This window comes from Salvia hispanica, chromosome 6, assembly GCF_029641045.1.
Source record: "Salvia hispanica isolate PSC_SH4W2 chromosome 6, Shi_PSC_v1, whole genome shotgun sequence".
Taxonomy (NCBI): Eukaryota; Viridiplantae; Streptophyta; class Magnoliopsida; order Lamiales; family Lamiaceae; genus Salvia; species Salvia hispanica.
The window spans coordinates 28,856,666-28,874,499 of NC_142697.1; the positions used below are offsets into that span (position 1 = coordinate 28,856,666).

At 36.5% G+C, this 17,834-nt stretch overlaps 4 protein-coding genes across 7 annotated transcripts; 3 read left to right on the top strand and 1 right to left on the bottom strand.

Moving 5' to 3' along the window:
- Nucleotides 1-7,071: 7,071 nt before the first annotated feature.
- On the top strand, nt 7,072-8,561 carry LOC148923498 (uncharacterized). Its single transcript, XM_089060267.1, has 5 exons — nt 7,072-7,119; nt 7,371-7,454; nt 7,537-7,710; nt 7,791-8,022; nt 8,114-8,561. Exons 1-5 carry the CDS (start codon nt 7,072-7,074, stop codon nt 8,479-8,481), a joined length of 906 nt encoding a protein of 301 aa, XP_088916393.1. The 3' UTR covers nt 8,482-8,561.
- Nucleotides 8,562-9,792: 1,231 nt separating this feature from the next.
- Nucleotides 9,793-11,768, top strand: LOC148923499 (uncharacterized). The gene is made up of 6 exons (XM_089060233.1): nt 9,793-9,885; nt 9,968-10,141; nt 10,216-10,322; nt 10,386-10,567; nt 10,642-10,749; nt 10,861-11,768. Exons 1-6 carry the CDS (start codon nt 9,793-9,795, stop codon nt 11,766-11,768), a joined length of 1,572 nt encoding a protein of 523 aa, XP_088916359.1.
- A 1,107-nt stretch (nt 11,769-12,875) lies between these two features.
- Nucleotides 12,876-15,686, top strand: LOC125204354 (uncharacterized). The gene is made up of 7 exons (XM_089060219.1): nt 12,876-12,935; nt 13,722-13,832; nt 13,914-14,087; nt 14,163-14,269; nt 14,355-14,562; nt 14,675-14,851; nt 14,928-15,686. Exons 1-7 carry the CDS (start codon nt 12,885-12,887, stop codon nt 15,474-15,476), a joined length of 1,377 nt encoding a protein of 458 aa, XP_088916345.1. The 5' UTR covers nt 12,876-12,884; the 3' UTR covers nt 15,477-15,686.
- LOC125204355 (small ribosomal subunit protein uS8my-like) lies at nt 13,775-17,757 on the bottom strand. Of its 4 annotated transcripts, XR_016132422.1 has the most exons (6): nt 17,599-17,757; nt 17,296-17,436; nt 16,784-16,944; nt 16,115-16,262; nt 14,378-15,456; nt 13,775-14,306 (listed from the first exon to the last, which is right to left on the bottom strand). XR_016132422.1 is itself a non-coding variant. In XM_089060218.1 (5 exons), the coding sequence occupies exons 2-4, from the start codon at nt 17,423-17,425 to the stop codon at nt 16,164-16,166; spliced, it is 390 nt and encodes a 129-aa protein (XP_088916344.1). In that variant the 5' UTR covers nt 17,426-17,436; nt 17,599-17,757; the 3' UTR covers nt 13,775-14,306; nt 16,115-16,163. The 4 variants fall into 4 exon arrangements, 3 of the variants coding, with proteins under 3 accessions (XP_088916344.1, XP_047958945.1, XP_047958947.1); XM_089060218.1 differs by lacking the exon at nt 14,378-15,456; XM_048102988.2 differs by lacking the exons at nt 13,775-14,306; nt 14,378-15,456 and having other exon boundaries at nt 15,983-16,262.
- Between the last annotated feature and the right edge of the window lie 77 nt (nt 17,758-17,834).

Consider the following 17,834-nt stretch of genomic DNA (forward strand, 5'->3'; position numbering starts at 1 on the left):
GCTTTGGTATCTGTTAGTTTGTATACCTTCTCCCACTTAGCCCGATGCTCGGTCTAAGTGTGAGAAGTTTGTTTTTATATAATATGTGTTTTGTGAGTTTGTTGAGTGTTGCACTAACTTAGCCCTGATTTCCACTTCACCGAAAATGCTTGGGGACAAGCATGGTGAAGTGGGAGGGGGGAGGGAGTTAGTGCAAGTTAGTGTCAAGCATGTGTGTCTGTCTGCTAGGTCTAGGAGCTAGTAGTAAGTCACTTAGTAGGTAATTCTGTGTTTGTGCATAACTGGTAAATGGAAAGCAAATGCCCCTTAGTGAGAGTAATTGAAGAGAGAATGCATGTCAACTTTGATGCCCTTTTCCTTAATAAATCAAAATCGGTTTGGATGAAGTAAGGACGATAGAATATGCCTCGACTGATCTAGTTGTGAAGCCCTCCATAAAAGTGAGTATAAGCCTTAAACACTTCATACTAACACAAAATGAGAGGGCTACCACTTGATGCTTAGGGAGAGAATTTAGAAGGAGAAAGTTTTGGTGATAGAAATAACCTCTCGGGCCAAGGAAAAGGGTACTGGAGGTATAAGCTGGACGAAGTCTAGGGTCTAAAAAGGAGAAATAAGCAGAGGTTGAAAAAAAAAAAAAAAAAAAACCTCTCGGGCCTAGGAAAAGGGTACTGGAGGTATAAGCTGGACGAAGTTCATGGTCTAAAAAGGAGAAATAAGAAGAGGGCTGGAAAAAAAAAACCGGAGGTATAAGCAGGACAAAGTCCAGGAGGGAAGGAGAAAAATTTATAATAAGAGTGAAGACAGGGGAATTCTCTGACCCGAGGCATCAGTGGTATGGCAATATAAGAGCGAACGATCCTAACATCCCTGGTGAGGAATGAGTGATCGAGCGAATCCAACAATTAGTAAAGTTAGGGGCTATCTTGACAAACTGACAAGCTGATTAGATAGAAGAAGGGAAGGGGAAGATTCGGAGACTATAGGTTCTTGGATTGACCTTAATCTTGTGGGGATGGCTGCTAGAACATGAACCAGTTTATGCATTTATGTGTTAATGTGTTTTAGTATGTGTGTCTTTGTCTGTTTTCTTTGTCTAAGTCCTTTAGTGTCTAGGTCTAGTAGTTTAAGTCTTTTTCCTTTTAGTAGAGTCGGTTAAGGGGAAACCATGCATTGAAACTTGCCTTATTTCTTTTTCTTGTCTTTATACTTGAGGACAAGTATGGTTTAAGTGTGAGCAGTTTGATAAGGCTCGTTTCATGCATTGGTTTTGGGTTAAAATTTTGTGCATTTGGGGCGCTAATATGTGTTTATGAGTTCAGGTGCGTAGTAAATCTGCCGAACCTAGGAGTTGCTGTTACCTGACCTGGCAGATGCAAAAGAGATAGAATTGAAGTAAAAATCAGAAGTCGTCGTTCGGACCTGGGAGAATTAAAAGTTGGCGACAGGAGCAGAATGGAGCAAGAGCAGATTATTTTAAAGAGTCTTATTCAAGGGCAAAAGTGTCTAACTACCAGAGGGATACCCTAGGGATCAGAGCCTCACATATATAAAGAGCTCAACCGTGAAGAACAAGACAACCACTTCTACATACTCTCTTAGTTCAAGCTCTTGTTCCATTCCTTAGTTCCACACTTCAAATTTCTCATTTCACTTGCTGCGTACTTGGAGATGGAGTGATTCTGGCCACCGTGGTTCTCATCGTTGTTTTGCTGTTGTGTAACACCGCCTTGTGAAGGCGAAGAAACAATATTTACTTTGCTTTGCTTAGTTTGTTTTCGTTTCAAGTACTTGTTGGTTTTTAAGTTTCGTAACTCTAGTTTCTAACTTTGATCTACTGGATTCGAACTTAGTTCTCGTTATTATGGAAGTTTATGTTGATTTTTGTTGGATCTCGCTGAGTTGATAATTATTTCTTGCTTTTAGCTTTCGTTCTTGTTTATTGTTGGATGTTTGGAGCTGAAATCTGTTGGTTTGTTGATGGAGGTTGTGGATTTGTGTATGGAGGTGTCTGGATTTGTTGAATCGTGGTGGATTTGAGTTGGAGTATCGTAGATCTGATGTTTCCTGTTTACGTTTGCATGATTATGGCTATTTACTTTCTGTTTCTGCATCCTTTAGGTCCAGTAGCGTAGATCTGTTAGTTTAGGCTTTAATTTCTCATTTCAAGTTTAGATCTGAAGTTTGCTCTGTTTTCATGGTGTTTAATACTCTGTTTTATCTGCTATTCTCGTTTGATTCCCGAAGAAGATGAAGTTGTTGGTAGTTAGAACCAGATCTGCTTTTGTCAGTACTTTCTGCACATGTACTTTGTTTTTTCTGCATGTCCCCCAGACCCTGTCAGTACCATCTGCATTGTCTTTTTACTTTTTTGCATGCTTTTCCAGACCCTGGTAGTTTAAGGAAACTTGTCCCCACTTTTCGCTTTATACTTGTATGTCCAAATTAGGAAAGTCCGTCTAGTTAAGTTAACTCCAGTTGTCTTAGAATTTTAAAATATCTCGTTTCTCTAAAGTCATGCATGTTCCGTACGTTCTCATTTCTTAGACCCAGTAGGTAGAGTAAAGTTTTTTTCCTATCTCTCAGACCCAATAGTTTTAAGTTCTCGACCCACAAAATTGTGTGTCAGCAGCCAACCCCTTTTTCCCAAAACATCCTCAAATGCAGTTTCGTAACACCTTCGTCCTCGTGGGATCGATCCTTTACTTCCCTGTGCTAATTGTAGTATAGTAGGTTGAGGTTTTATTTTGAAGAAATAGAGTGCACCCAACGACCCCTTTCTGATAGTTTCATGATCTTCTAGCCTTTGAGACCTAGTCGAATCTTCTGGACATGTTAGATCGAGTGAATAAGACCTAGTCCAACACAAAACCTGCACTGCACTTCTAAGTCACTTCAAATCCGTACAAATTTAACCTGACACGAACACGCACGTTTAAGATTAGGGTCCTTATAGCGACCCAATAAGAACCTAGAAATTTTGGGTTGGGTTGGGTCGGATTTGGGTTGGGTTGGGTTATCCGTTAAGAAAAAAAAAATTATTTTGATTATTTCTATTAATTAAAATAATATATTAAATTTTAACTTTAATTATTTTATTAACTAAAATATTATAATTTTAATTATATTAGTAAAAATATGATTAATACTATTATTAATTATTTTTTATGATAAAAAAATATCACTGCATACTTAAATTTTATTAAAAAATAATTATTTTAACTTTATTAGTTACATTTAATTTTAATATACATTAATTTTATTATTAGGATTGAAAAATTATTTAAATTAATTATTTATTTTTGTAATAGCTTATTTTATCGTGTAATATCAAATTTTAATTATATAATATCATATGCCGGTCGTTATCGTATAACGTTTATATTGTGTAGTAACTTACTATCATTATAGATGACAGATATTTTTTTGGATGACACGAAATCCGCACGAATCCGACACGACCGATATTTTTTTGGATGACACGAAATCCGCACGAATCCGACATGAATCTGTTTGGGTTGAATCCGATAAGAACACAATGATTTGGGGTGGGTTGGGTTGGGACCTGATAAGGCTTGGTCGATATTGGGTTGACCCGATAGCCACCCACTCCGCACGATTTGTCAGCCCTAATAAAAACTTGGCGGAGTAAATAATGAACTATATTCAGTAAATAATGAACTAAATGAAGTATGTTATGAAATAATTTTGACATGTTATTGAAATATATTAATGATACAATAAATTTTAGTGTTAAACGTAAGCAATTCAATAAATAATGAACCAAATGAACGTTAGTAATGAAGTAAATATGACATTTTATTGAAATACAATGTTAACTGTGTTAAACGTCAAGCAGTAGTGAACTTATTACTTCATTCAGTCATGTTATTACTTTATTCCATTAATTTACTTCATTTCGTTAGTTTATTACTTCATTCAGTCATGCTATTACTTCATTCCATTAGTTTATTACTTCATTTCGTTAGTTTATTACTTCATTCAGTCATGCTATTACTTTATTCCATTAGTTTATTACTTCATTCAGTCATGCTATTACTTCATTTCATTAGTTTATTACTTCATTTCGTTAGTTTATTACTTCATTCAGTCATGCTATTACTTTATTCCATTAGTTTATTACTTCATAATATTTTATCACATAGTTATCTTTTAGTTGAAGTAAATTCGGTAGGTAATGAATGCGAAAAATTACTTCATAACATTCGTTCATTTAGTTCATTATGTAGTTAATATAGTTCATTATTTAATCAGCAAGTATTTATTGAATAAATTTTTTTAAAAATAAATATAAAAAAATATTTATTGAATAAAATATTAAATTAATTATAAATTAATCATAACCACGAGATTAAGAAAAATGTATGATCCAAATTTAGTCTCTAGTACGGTCGTTAAGAAGGGTTCGACATTGATAAAAAAAAACTTAATTAAGCTTCCGTTTGTTTATATTTATGACTCCTAGTGCTTATCACAATAGCTGTTTATAATAAGTAGAACTACTTATCATCCTCTCACAATCCAGATAAGATACGCCCGTGCGCTTCTCTTTTTCTCTCTCAAGATTCAAGAATCTGTTAACCCAAAAACCTCTCCTTCCCCTTTCTTCTACTTCACGATCTGATCGATCACCAATTCAGCATGGAGGAGGAGGACGACTCTCAATGCACTAAATGTCCCTATACTTTGGAGGTTTCTCTCTCTCTCTCTCTCTCTCTAGTGTTTGTGTGTGTGTGTTAGTTAAGGTGAATGCATCATTATTTTTAGGGGTATTTCAATTTGATTTCTATATATATGTTGAAATAGTTGGTATATCCATGAATTCGAAGTTGGGTTCACCAGGGTTTAATCAATTTTAATCTTGCATGGGAAGGTGAAAAGGGAATTTATATAAATTAATGTGTTTTTATTACCTATGATTATTTCACACACAAATCGAAAATCAAAATCGAGATCAAATTATGATGATCTACAAGTGTTGGTTAGAATTTACTTAGGGAGTAAAATAGTATCTCTCCTACTTTCAACAAAATTAATAATTTTTGTGCTCAAAAGTTTTATCTCAACTTAATTAGGACGCAAGAGTAATTAATACTTAGTAGTATAAAATTGTATTCTAATCTTAAATTTTTTAGCTTTGATTTCAACTGAATTTTTTATTTTTGGTAAAAAATCTGAGTGTTTTCTCAGTTCATCAATTAACTACTACCTCCGTCCTCCAAAATTTGCTACACTTTGACCCGACACAGGTTTTAAGAAATGTAATGGAAAGTGAGTTGAAAAAATTGGTGGGATGTGGGTCTTACTTTTAAAGTATTAGTTTTATAATAAAATGTGAGTAGGAATGAGTTAGTTGGATATGGGGGTCCACTACCAAAAATGGTAAAAGTGAAGGGACGGACCGAAATAATAAACTGTATCAAATTTTCAGGGACAGAGGTAGTAAGATGTCTGCAGGAGATAAACTCAATGCCTCCTCTGGGATTCCAATCAGCAGCAGACAATGTAGGTGTTGGATCTCAACATGATAAGGATAATTTCAAGGCTTCCAATTTCTCAGTCACCACCTTTACTGTAGGAAACTGGAAGGTATATATACACAATACATTTCTTTCAATCTATGATTTTGGAATATAAAAATTCGCAAAGGAGATTTGACTGCCAAAATCTACTAAGCCAAGAAGAAGTTGGTGTGGGAGTTTCTCAATGGGCCACTGAAGAGCAAAATGGAAATTTGATGGTCTGATATCACTGCTATTTGGGGCTGCTATGAACCCTAATCAACCCGGATTTCTTCGAGTTGAGGTCACATTTTCCGCGTATTTCATCTTTATTAGCTTTGTGATGGCTTGAATATGACTAGTTGAACTCATATGCAGTTGGCTAAGCCTCCTCTCTTCTTCCGAGAAATCCCACCTCAGCAGCGAAAGCAGACTAAATGGGAGCCGATAGATGATTTCACCAAGCCCAACTTTGCAGGTATGTATGCACACATATTTCGATCTGTCCCATTAAAAATGAAACGTTTTCTTTTTTGGATTATCCTATTAAAAATGAAATGTTTCCTAAAATGGAAACAACTCTATCTCTACTTTTTCATCTCTTTTATTTTACTCTCTCTTCATTAACTCACAAAACAACATTACATAAAATCTTGTGTTGATTCCCAATTATTTCGTATTTAATGGGACGGAGGGAGTATTTCATTCCATTATCCGCGCATATGTATGTTAGTATTGATTAAATATAACAGGAGACATGAAGCTACTTTCCCTCCCGGAGCACTTGATAAACACTACGAGAAGCTTCTGCTAAACGATGAGCGTTTAGCTAGGGTCAGTCGCAGGCTCTTCCTGACTAATGGATCAGTTTTGCCATTACAACAGATCCCACAGCAGCAACAGCTTCCCCATGAGCCAACATTTGTGGGCTCATCAAGTCAAAACCCTATAGTTGTTTCGAACGATATGGCTGCCCCCTTCATCCCTCCTCCGAGTAGCTGCCCGCCAAAGTTCCAACACGGCCTAATTGAAGTAGAGTATTCAGATGCTGGTGAGCAGGCCTTGGCTGAATCAATGGTAAGGGAGGCGAACGCATGGTCGTTGGCAAGGTCAGGGCAATGAAGCTTCATCTGATTCTCCTGCTCCACCAACAGGGCCATGAAGAGTTGGTACAAACATAACAGTAACTATAATGGTTACAAGTTCTATTCTTTTTTAATTAACTTTTTTTTGGATAAACAAATAAAAAATTTAGTGGTAGCATCACGGTAAACTCAAACCAAAATGGTCAACTCAGCTCATTCTCGAAATTTGAGTGATTGCATATTTAGATTAAATAAAAGAATGCCCAATTAATGACCCCTCCTAACTACTCCTCACATTACAAGTTAATACAAATATTTCCCGCCATCACTAATCAGGATATATAAGTAGAACTACTTATCATCCTCTCTCTCCTGCGCATTTCTCTCTCTCTCAAGCATCAACTAACCCAAAGCTCTCCTTCGCCTTTCTTCTCCTTCAACAGCTGATCGATCGCCAATTCAGCATGGCTGGGGACTCTCACCGCCGCCATCCCAAACAACCACATCCGAAGGTTTCTCTCTCTCTCTCTCTCTCGTGTGTATGTGTGTGTGTGAATCATGATTTTAGGGTTTTTCTGATTTGATTTCTGAACATGTCGTGGATGTTGCAGTTTCTATCTTCATCTTTACTGAAATTTGTAGTTGGCTTAATCAGGGTTTAATCTCGATTCTTGAATTCAAAGTGAAAAGAGGATTTTACGTAGTTAATTTAGTGTTTTCTTGCCTATGATTTCACACCCTTTTGAACCTCAAATTATGATAGGCTTCCAATTTGCGATCTCGCCGTGATAATTTACCGGAGATTTCCGTTTTCCCAATCACCACCTTCACAGTAGGAAACTGGAAGGTACTTATACATATATATAATTCATTTCTTTCAAGTTTCAATCTATGATTTTGGAATATTGAAAATGATCTGTTGTTGGCAGAGGGAGTCTACTCATAAAGGCAACTTGAATGCCGTATTCTTCTATACCTCGAAGAAGGTGGAGTGGAAGTTTAAGGATGGGTCATTGAATAGCAAGATGAACGTTTCTTGGTCCGATATCACTGCCATCGAGGCTGTTATGAACCCTAATCAACCCGGAATTCTTCGAATTCAGGTCCAATTTCCCACATATTTCATTTTGTTGAGATTTGTGATGGAATTGAATTGAATTGAATTGAAGTAATTAATGTGCAGTTGGCTAAACCACCTCTCTTCTTCCAAGAAATCCCACCTCCACCAAGGCTTCATCCCAACTGGAAGAAGGCAAATGATTTCACCAATGGCCAAGCCCTTATTTACCCTACGCACGAAGCCACGTTCCCTCCTGGAGCGCTTGATGAGCATTACGCGAAGCTTCTCTCAAAGGATGAACGTCTCGCTGAGCTCAGTCGCAAGCCCTTCCCGCCCGTTGAGTCTGTTTCATCAGGTATAGTAACTATCTTTGTATATATTAGTACTAGTTTTTGCATATATACGAAATTACTAATCCCAACTATATATACTATATTTTCTTGTAGCATCAAGCATTAATGCTATCATAGGGAATCATATTTGCAACAACGAACCAACATTTGTCGATTCATCAGGGCTGAACCGCGCTCTTGCTGTTCCTGATCAACAACTTCATCACTACAACAACAATGAGCCAGCATTTGTCGGCGGATCATCAAGTGAAGCGCAGTATTTGGAGCAAAATTGTGCAGCTGATGTTGGTGAGGAGGCCATGACCGAGGCACTAGGAAGGGAGGCGGACGCAGCGTGTAATGATGACTTGTGGTCGATGCTCGACGAATATATGAAGCAAACTGATGAGGAAGATCATGGCAATGAGCTAGATGGAGTTGGTAATGTGAATGAAGCTTCATCTGATCCTCCAAAGCCATGAAGAGTTGTTGTGGTTTCTTGTAAATGATGAAGAATATTGGTACAAACTAAAATTGGTTCCAAGTTTGATTCTTTTTTAAATTCAATCTTGTGTCAAGTTTGAAGATCCTTTGTTGTCTGTTTTTGGCCTTTATTTTCTCTTCTTTTTGGAAATAAATATTTGAATAGTTCTTCATATAATAATCTTTGTTTAACAGATAAAACTATTTTTGTCAATTTAATTCACGATGGTTTTTACATGAAGATTTCCTAGTAGAAAACTGTCATAAAGAAAACAAAAAAATGTGAGCTTTTCTTTTATTAATACTCGAGAAACATGTGAGATAAAATTATTATTCAAGATAGAGTGAGAATTTTATTTGATCAATTGAGAATTTCATAAATTTCAACGAAAACAAAGTTCAATAAATTATTGTTCCCTTGTTTGTTAAGGGAAGAGGATTCTTCCTGATTCCTCTAAATATCTTTAGCCTGATTCTTTTTTAAATTTCAGTTATTTTTTGTTTTTTTAATGCTAAATATGTAATATTATGATTTTAATTATAAAATAGTATTAATATTGGTTTCCGTGAACAACTCCACATAGAATTCTTAATTAAACAGGGGATATTTGTATTAATTATATTCATGACTCATAGTCCTTGTCACAATAGAAATTAACAATATTTCCCGCCAGCATATGTGTATATATATGTAGCACTACTTATTATTCTCTCATAATCCAGATAAACTTCAAAAATCTGGTAACCCAAATCTCTCCTTTGCCAATCTTCTCCTTCAAGAGCTATCGTCACCAATTTACGCGTACAATTCAAAGAAACAAGTGTGAGTTTAAGGTGAATGAATCATTATTTTTAGGATTTTTCCAATTTGATTTCTATATGTTGAAATTGTTTGTATATCCATAGATTTGAAGTTGGGTTCATTAGGGTTTAATCAGTTTTAAATTAATCTTGCATGGAAATCGAAATCTATACAAAATTAATGTGTTTTATTACCTACAAGGGTTGTTTGAATTTACTTGAGGGTATAATGTGCTATAGAATTAAGTTATAGAATTCTAATTCAAACTATTTCTTTGTGAATTAAGTAATCGTTAGTAATTGTATTCTAAATTCTAATCTTTAATTGATCTTTAATTGAATTAAAGTCATAGAATTCAATTTTTGTAAATTTAAATAATTAATAGAGTAGTACTATAAAATTGTACTACTGCATTCTATCTTGAATTTTTTAGCGCTGATTTCAACTGAATTTTTAGTTTTTAGTTTTTTCTCAGTTCATCTATTAACTAAGATGTTTGTAGGAGATAATGTCGATGCCTCCTCTAGGATCTCAAAATGATAAGGATAAGATGAAGGCTTCCAATTTCCCAATCGCCACCTTTACTGTAGGAAACTGGAAGGTATGTATGTATATATTTACACACAAATACAATGTCTTCAATTTATGATTTTGGAATATAAAAAGTCATTTGTTCTTGGCAGAGGGAGACTACTCGGAAAGGCGACTTGACTGCCAAAATCTACTATGCTAAGAAGAAGTTGTTGTGGGAGTTTCTCAATGGGCCTTTGAAGAGCAAAATGGAAGTTTGTTGGTCTGATATCACTGCTATTGAGGCTGTTATGAACCCTAATCAACCCGGATTTCTTCGAGTTCAGGTCTCATTTTCCGCATATTTCACTATTTATTAGCTTTGTAATGAATTGAATATGACTATTGCACTCATATGCAGTTGGCCAAGCCTCCTCTCTTCTTCCGAGAAATCCCTCCTCAACCCAAAAAGCATAGTAAATGGGAGCCGGTAGATGATTTCACTGGCGGCCAAGCCCAACTTTGCATGTATGTATATACTTAATTTCAATCCGCGCATATATATATGTTGATATTGAATAAATTTTACAGGAGACATGAAGCTACTTTCCCTCCCGGGGTACTTGATAAACACTACGAGAAGCTTCTGCAAAACGATGAGCGTTTAGCTGTCCTCAGTCGCAGGCTCTTCCCGACCCATGAATCAGTTTTTACATCACAACAGATCCCACAACAGCAACAGCTTCACAATTCTCTATATGTAGCAGCATCAGGTAAAAAACTATCTACATATATATGAGTAGTTTTAGCCATTCCTAGTGTTGTTATACTAATCCCATCATGGCAGCGCGGGGGAATCAAATAAAAAATGAGCCAACATGTGTCGGCTCATCAAGTCGGAACCCTATAGTTGTTTCGGATCAGCAGCACCATTCTCTATATAAAGCACCATCAGGTATACAATCTATCTATATATATATATATATATATATATGAGTAGGTTTTTAACTATTTCTACTGTTATTATACATTTATACTAATCCCAACTATATATATTCTCTTTTAGCATCAAGCAATGGTGCCATGGCGGCGTGGGGGAATCAAATCTACAACAATGAGCCAACATTTGTAGGCTCATCAAGCCAGAACCCTCTTGCCATCAACAATGAGCCAACATTCACAGGCTCATCGAGTTATAACAACTCTCTTGTCATCAACAATGAACCAAGATTCATGGGCTCATCGAGTATTGTTCGTGATCAACGACTTTATCAATACAATGACATGGCTGTCAACAATCAGCCTACATTCGCGGGCTCATCAAGTATTGTTCGTGATAAACGAGGTTATCAATACAACGACATGGCTTTCAACAATCAGCCAACAAAGGCCTCATCGAGTCAGAACCCTTTTGCTGTTCCTGCTTCAACTTTTGTCGGTTCATCAAGACAGAGCCGCCCTCAATACAATGATATGGCTGTCAACAATATTCAGCCAACATTTGTGGCCTCATCGAGTCAGAACCCCGTTGCTGTTCCTGCCTCAACATTTGTTGATTCATCAAGACAGAACCGCCCTCTTGTTATACGTGATCAACCACTTTATCAACACAACGATATGGCTGTCAACAATGAGCCAGCATTTGTCGACCGATCATCAAGTGGGAACAACTCCTCTGCTGTTAGTGATGATGATCAGCAACTCTCTCCTCGGAGTAGATGCCTACCATGGTGCATGCGACGCGGAAATTACAAAGTACCATATATGGTGCAGGGAATTGCTCCAACTGATGATGAGCTGGGCTTGGCTAAGGCAATACTAAGGGATGCGAATGCAAACTGTGAAGATGGCTCGTGGTCGTTGCTTGACCTATATTTAATGCAAAGGCAGGAAGATCAATGCAATCAGCCTGTAGGAGGTGGTAATGTTAATGAAGCTTCAGCTACTTCTCCTGCTCCACCACCAAAGCCATGAAGAGATTATCCAAACTTGCAATTGTGATCAACTTTGACATTTCTTTAGTGCCATTTCTTGTTGAATTTAATCTTGTTTCAAGTTAGAACTTCCTTTGCTTTTAGTTTTTGGCCTTTATTTTCTCTTTTTTGAAATAAATATTTGAATAACTATCCATGTTATAATCTTTTTAATCTTGCAAGGAAAGGTGACAAAAGAAATTTGTATAAATGTGTTTATTACCTAATTAGAATTTACACCCTAAACCTGTTATCAAAATCGAAATCAAATTGTGTGTGTGAATTGGCCAAGCATGGAGAGGTTAATAATGCCTAAGGCCAAAGGTCTGAGATTCGAGTCCTCAGTAGCGCAACCTTTAAATTTATGTTCATTTAACCATAAAAAAAATATATCAAGATCAATTTATGATTATCATATCTCGGAGTGTTGTTTGAATTTACTTTAGGTTCTGTTTAATACCATGAAATTGGAATTGAGATACACGCATCACTTTTCTCGGCGTACATTTTAAGAAATATGAATACTAAGGAGTGAAAAAGAAAAATGGGAAACGAATCTTACTTTTATTAAAATGAAATCGTTGAATATAAGGTCAATTTATCAACAATAAATGAAAAGTAAATAAGATATCCGTATAACGACAAGAAACTTTTATAAAAAAAGATAGACGCATGTATTGACAGTCGGAAAGAGTATCTTTTAATTAATACGACCATATCCGTAAACGTGATATCTTTATTCAAAATTAAAATAGACAAATAAATATTACTCCATAAATCCAAAGTCAAACTAGCATGCTAACTCACACACATTTCTAACTAGGAGTAACTTTAATTGTGCTAATTAGGCTCACTCTCATAACTTAAGTAAGCTTATGCTCATCTATATTAATGAAAAGAAAGCCTATTTAATGACTCCTACTCATCACTTTAACATTTCCCGCCATCATTAAAAGGGAGATGAGCATATATATACGTAGAGCTACTTATCATCCTCTTTCTCTCATGCGCTTTTCTCCATCTTCAAGAATCAAGCAACCCCAAAGCTCTCCTTCGCCTTTCTTCTCTTCAGGAGCTGATCGATCACCAATCTACGCCTACAATCGCCGCTTCAAGCATGGACGAGAACAATCAAGGCAGCCCTCCCTTTACACCACAAGATCTTGAGGTTTCTCTATCTCTCTCTCTCTCATCTATATATATATATATATATACATGAGTGTGTGTGTGAATCAGCTGAATGAATCATGGTTTTTCGGGTTTTTCTGATTTGATTTCTGAATATGTTGTAGTTGTATCTCTATCTTTACTGGAAGTTGGAGTTGGATTAATCAGGGTTTAATCTTGAATAGAAAGAGGAAAGAGGAATTATGTGTGTGTGTGAATCAAATGAATGAATCATGATTTTTAGGGATTTTCTGATTTGATTTCTGAATATGTTGTAGTTTCTATCTCCATCAATCTTTAATGGAATATGTTGATCAGTGTTTAATCTTCGATGGAAAGGGATGTATGTGTGTTTGCTTGCCTATGATTTCACATCCTTTTGAACCTCAAAGTAGAAAAATCAAAATCGAAATCGAAATCAATCAAATTATCATAGCCATTTCTCCAAGTGTGAGTTTGAATTGTGATTGGAATTGGGAATTCTATTTCAATTTCAAATGATACAAGGAAGTATTGATAATTCTAATTGCAAATTGTTTGTTTGATAACCTAAAATTAGATAAGATTTTTAATGATTATATTCTTTTATTTATATTCATCATGCATCTATACATTATTGTTCAATATATTTTCAGTTGTTCTTGCTATTGTTTGCAGTTTATGTATTGTGTGTGCGTGTGTTGTGTGTGCGCTCGACTAACTAAGATGTTTGTAGAAAACAAAATCGATGCCATTGCAGTCTCCTCTCGGACTGAACCTGGAAATAAGCGAGTCCTTTCTGAATGAGTTGCAATCAGCAACAAGAGCAGCACAAGACAAAGTGGATGTGAGATATAGCCATGATAAGATTAGGGCTTCCAATGCTCAAATCACCACCTTTACTGTAGGAAACTGGAAGGTACTTATTTATGTATACACACATAAATACATATCTTAAATCTATGATTTTGGAATATAAAGAATCATCTGTTGTTGGCAGAGGGAGGCTATTTACAGAAGCTCCTTGACTGCCAAATTCTACCATGCCAAGAAGAAGCTAGTGTGGGAGTTTCTTTATGGGCTATTGAAGAGCAAAATAGAAGTTTCTTGGTCTGATATCATTGCTATTGAGGCTGTTACGTACCCTGCTCAACCCGGATTTCTTCGAATTCAGGTCTCAATTTCCACATATCTCAATCTCTATTAGCTTTGTAATGAATTGAATATGACTAGTTGAACTAATATGCAGTTGGCTAAGCCTCCTCTCTTCTTCCGAGAAATCCCACCTCAGCCGCGAAAGCCAACTAAATGGAAGCCGGTAGATGATTTCACTGGTGACCAAGCCCTACTTTGCAGGTATGTATACTCACATATTTCAATCTCGTATTTCATCCTGCACAGAATGAGATATGTATATATTGAGGTTTGATAAATATAACAGCACACATGAAGCTACGTTCCCACCTGGAGAACTTAATAAACACTACGAGTTGCTTCTGAAAAAAGATGAGCATCTGGCTAGGCTCAGTCGCAGGCCCTTCCCGACAAATAATCGTCTGGCTGAGCTCAGTGGCTGGCCCTTCCCAACAAATGATAAGCCGAAGGCTTCCAATGTCACAATCACCAGCTTTCTTGTAGGAAACTGGAAGGTATATATAAAAATGTATACACACATACAAAAACTGCAATTACATATACAAATCCATTTATCTCACTTCAATCTATGATTCCGGAATAAAGAAATCCATCTGCTCTTGGCAGAGGGTGTCTTACTACCAAGGCGACTTGACTGCCAAATTCCACTATGCCAAGAAGAAGCTGGTGTGGAATTTTCTTGATGGGGGGCTACTGAAGATCAAGATGGAAGTTTCGTGGTCCGATATCACTGCCATCGAGGCTGTTATGAACCCTAATCAACCCGGACGTCTTCGTATTGAGGTTTCATTTTCCCCATATTTCATCTTTATTAGATATATGTAATGTATTGGATATGAGTAGTTGAACTAATATGCAGTTGGCTAGCACTCCTCTCTTCTTCCGAGAAATCTCACCTCAACCAGGAAAGCATAGCAATTGGGAGCCTACTTATGATTTCACTTATGGTCAAGCCCATCTTTACATGTATGTATATGGTACATATTTCCTTCTTGTATTTCATTCCACGCATATATTAAGGTTCAATGTATTTTCTAACAGGAAACATGAAGTTACATTCCTACCTGGAGTGCTCGATAAGCACTACGAGCAGCTGCTGATAAACGATGAGCATCTGGCTGAGCTCAGTCGCAGGCCCTTACCGGACCATGACAAGCATCTGACTGAGCTCAGGCTCTACTCAGGACCTGCCGATTTTTCAAATCAGAAGGCTCTTGTTGCTCATGATCAACGTCAGCACAGTGATGTTGGCTCACCGAGTCAGAACCCCATTGTTGCTCCTGCCTCAACACATATTGACTCATCATCAAGTCAGAACTACTCTGTTGTTCCTGATCAGCACCTCTATGAACGCAACGATATGGTTCGAGGTGGTAATGAAGCTTCATCTATGAAGAGAGTGGGATGAGTGAAGAGGTGGGTTAAAACTTGTATACATTGCTGCATAATACAGATATTATTTTCTTCTTATGGGTACATATATTCATATGGTCTCTTGAAGCTGAATTAGATATAGCAAATGTGATCAAGTTTGACATTTCTACAGTGTTATAGATGATGAATGTTGGTAAAGATATAAAAGGAGCTAAAAGTGGTTCCAAGTTTGATTCTTTTTACATTCAATCTTCATTCAAGTTTGAAGATCCTTTGCTTTCGTTTTTTGGCCTTTATTTTCTCTTTTTAGAAACAAATATTTGAATAATTATCCATGTTAAAAGTATTTTTTATCAACCAATTGAGAGGATATAAATACTTCGATGTTTTGCATAATAATTTCTACTCCTTTCCGGAGTAGTTGGTCTCAACATAATTGAAGCATTTCTTTTGGCGCGGAGAGTAAGGAATGAGTGTTTAGTAAGATTAGTAAAGAGAGAACAAAGTGAGAGAAAATAAAATAGATGATTAAAGAGGGAGTAAAGTAGAAGAGAAATAAACTCAGGGTAATTAAATGTGTTATTTTTGTCATAAAGGGAAATGACTCATCTACATTGGGATTGAGAAGCCCAAAAAACAGAGCTTCGCATAGTTCTTTAAGTTCTTTCTTACCTAGAAGCCAAGTATACCCGTTCAAAACAAGAGAATGACCGTAGCACCCTCAGTAAAAGTATCCGACAACTTGGCCACCAACATTTTGTCGAATAGCCTCCTCGTGATCTAGAACTCCGTTTGGTGTTGTGACCACTACATAGCCCCACTGCATGTGGAATAAGGTACGAAACATCACCATAAGGCCTTTTACTTGTAGCTTCATATCCATCAAAGTTGGAAACATATCATAGAAAATGTGACACTATTCCCTCAAGTAGCATGAAATGACACATAAGGCCGATGAACAGAGACAAAACCAGATGGTGAACTCTTCAAAACGATTGTTTTGGATGTCAAAACCAATTACATGTGTAGTCGATCAATGTCTTGAGAAGCGGTGTCTATTAGTTATCATCCATAAAAAACAAAACTATGAATTCAGCTCCTTAACCAAACAAGCCAAGTTTACCAAATTATCGGGTCTCCAACTTCATTAAAAAACAATGAGCTAATTACAAGCACTAATTCCTTAATCAGATCATATTGCCAAATTAATTCAAGAAGTCCTCAAATGACAAAAGATGTTGTGGTTTTGAACAAGATTCATATCATTCAACCATCGAAGCCTAGATGCAACAGCAGATAAAATAGGATTCAAATCAAAGTTTGTGCAGGAAACAACCAAACCTGGCGAGTAGGAAGCATTCGAGTTTTGTAGCTCTCAATGTACTGAGCCTTGATGTCTTGTCGATAAGTGAGGGCCCGACAATCATTCACCCTCCCCTGCAGCTGCACGGTTATCTTCCCCACCCTATGCGGATCATGGACTTCAAAATCCTTAATGTACCCTGTCATTTCACCATCATTCTAAGCTTAATCACACTGTTTTACATTTCTAAAACACAACTAAACCCAGGAAAACGGAACCAAACTAGTAAATACATTGAAAAAATCCCACCTTTACAAATACCCACATTCTCAAAGCTATTCATCAAACCAAAACAAACCACACGATTCTGCTTTAAATGCATAATTTACCCTCGATTTACACACAATTACACAATATGTATGTGTGCAAGTAAACTACAGAAACTGGCTAATGTATTCCACAAGACCTTAAAAATCCAAATTTTCGAATCGGGCATCGCATACGCACACGATCAGAAAATTGTTAATGTGATTCACATACATTTGCATACCTCTGTATTTCATGATTTGGAGGAATGAGGCAACGACATTAGAAATGGGCTTAAGCTCAGCGGAAGCGAAACCCCTCTTTTCAGCATTGACAATGGTTCTCAACGCATCGTTTAGAATTCTTCTTCCCATGATTCTGCAAACTATTTCAATTAAAAATTTCATGAGTCTCCCATGGGTAAAAATAGGTGTAAATTGGACAAAAAATATACTTTGATTTCACAACTGATAACTCAAATATTTCTCCTCAAAGAAAAATTAAATACACAGAGAGATAGGAGTATATAATTTGAAAAGCTTTCAACCTCGAGCTTAGAATTGAGATTGTGGCGGAGTAACTCAGGCAATGCCGGACGGCGGAACAGGCTGGAGGAAGGCGGCTAGCGGCGCCGGAGTGGGAGAGTGGAGTACTGACGGAATTTGCCAAATTTGATTTAATTTAGATTTAAAATTTGTATTATTTTATAATGGAATGTGATCAAATGAAAATTTTAAATATTATACAGATTCAGAATTATAATTTGAACCATTGAAAAATGTC

Bases quoted from the DNA above. Each gene is read 5' to 3' on its own strand.
- LOC125204354 (XM_089060219.1), top strand. From the start codon at position 12,885: ATGGACGAGAACAATCAAGGCAGCCCTCCCTTTACACCACAAGATCTT. The intron at 13,833-13,913 runs GTACTTATTTAT...TGTTGTTGGCAG, and splicing joins TTACTGTAGGAAACTGGAAG to AGGGAGGCTATTTACAGAAG. The intron at 14,563-14,674 runs GTATATATAAAA...TGCTCTTGGCAG, and splicing joins TTCTTGTAGGAAACTGGAAG to AGGGTGTCTTACTACCAAGG.
- LOC125204355 (XM_089060218.1), bottom strand. From the start codon at position 17,425: ATGGGAAGAAGAATTCTAAACGATGCGTTGAGAACCATTGTCAATGCT. The intron at 16,945-17,295 runs GTATGCAAATGT...GTGAAATGACAG, and splicing joins CCAAATCATGAAATACAGAG to GGTACATTAAGGATTTTGAA. The intron at 16,263-16,783 runs GTTTGGTTGTTT...TTCCACATGCAG, and splicing joins GAATGCTTCCTACTCGCCAG to TGGGGCTATGTAGTGGTCAC.
- LOC148923499 (XM_089060233.1), top strand. From the start codon at position 9,793: ATGTCGATGCCTCCTCTAGGATCTCAAAATGATAAGGATAAGATGAAG. The intron at 10,142-10,215 runs GTCTCATTTTCC...ACTCATATGCAG, and splicing joins CCGGATTTCTTCGAGTTCAG to TTGGCCAAGCCTCCTCTCTT. The intron at 10,568-10,641 runs GTAAAAAACTAT...CCATCATGGCAG, and splicing joins TCTATATGTAGCAGCATCAG to CGCGGGGGAATCAAATAAAA.
- LOC148923498 (XM_089060267.1), top strand. From the start codon at position 7,072: ATGGCTGGGGACTCTCACCGCCGCCATCCCAAACAACCACATCCGAAG. The intron at 7,120-7,370 runs GTTTCTCTCTCT...AAATTATGATAG, and splicing joins CCAAACAACCACATCCGAAG to GCTTCCAATTTGCGATCTCG. The intron at 7,711-7,790 runs GTCCAATTTCCC...ATTAATGTGCAG, and splicing joins CCGGAATTCTTCGAATTCAG to TTGGCTAAACCACCTCTCTT.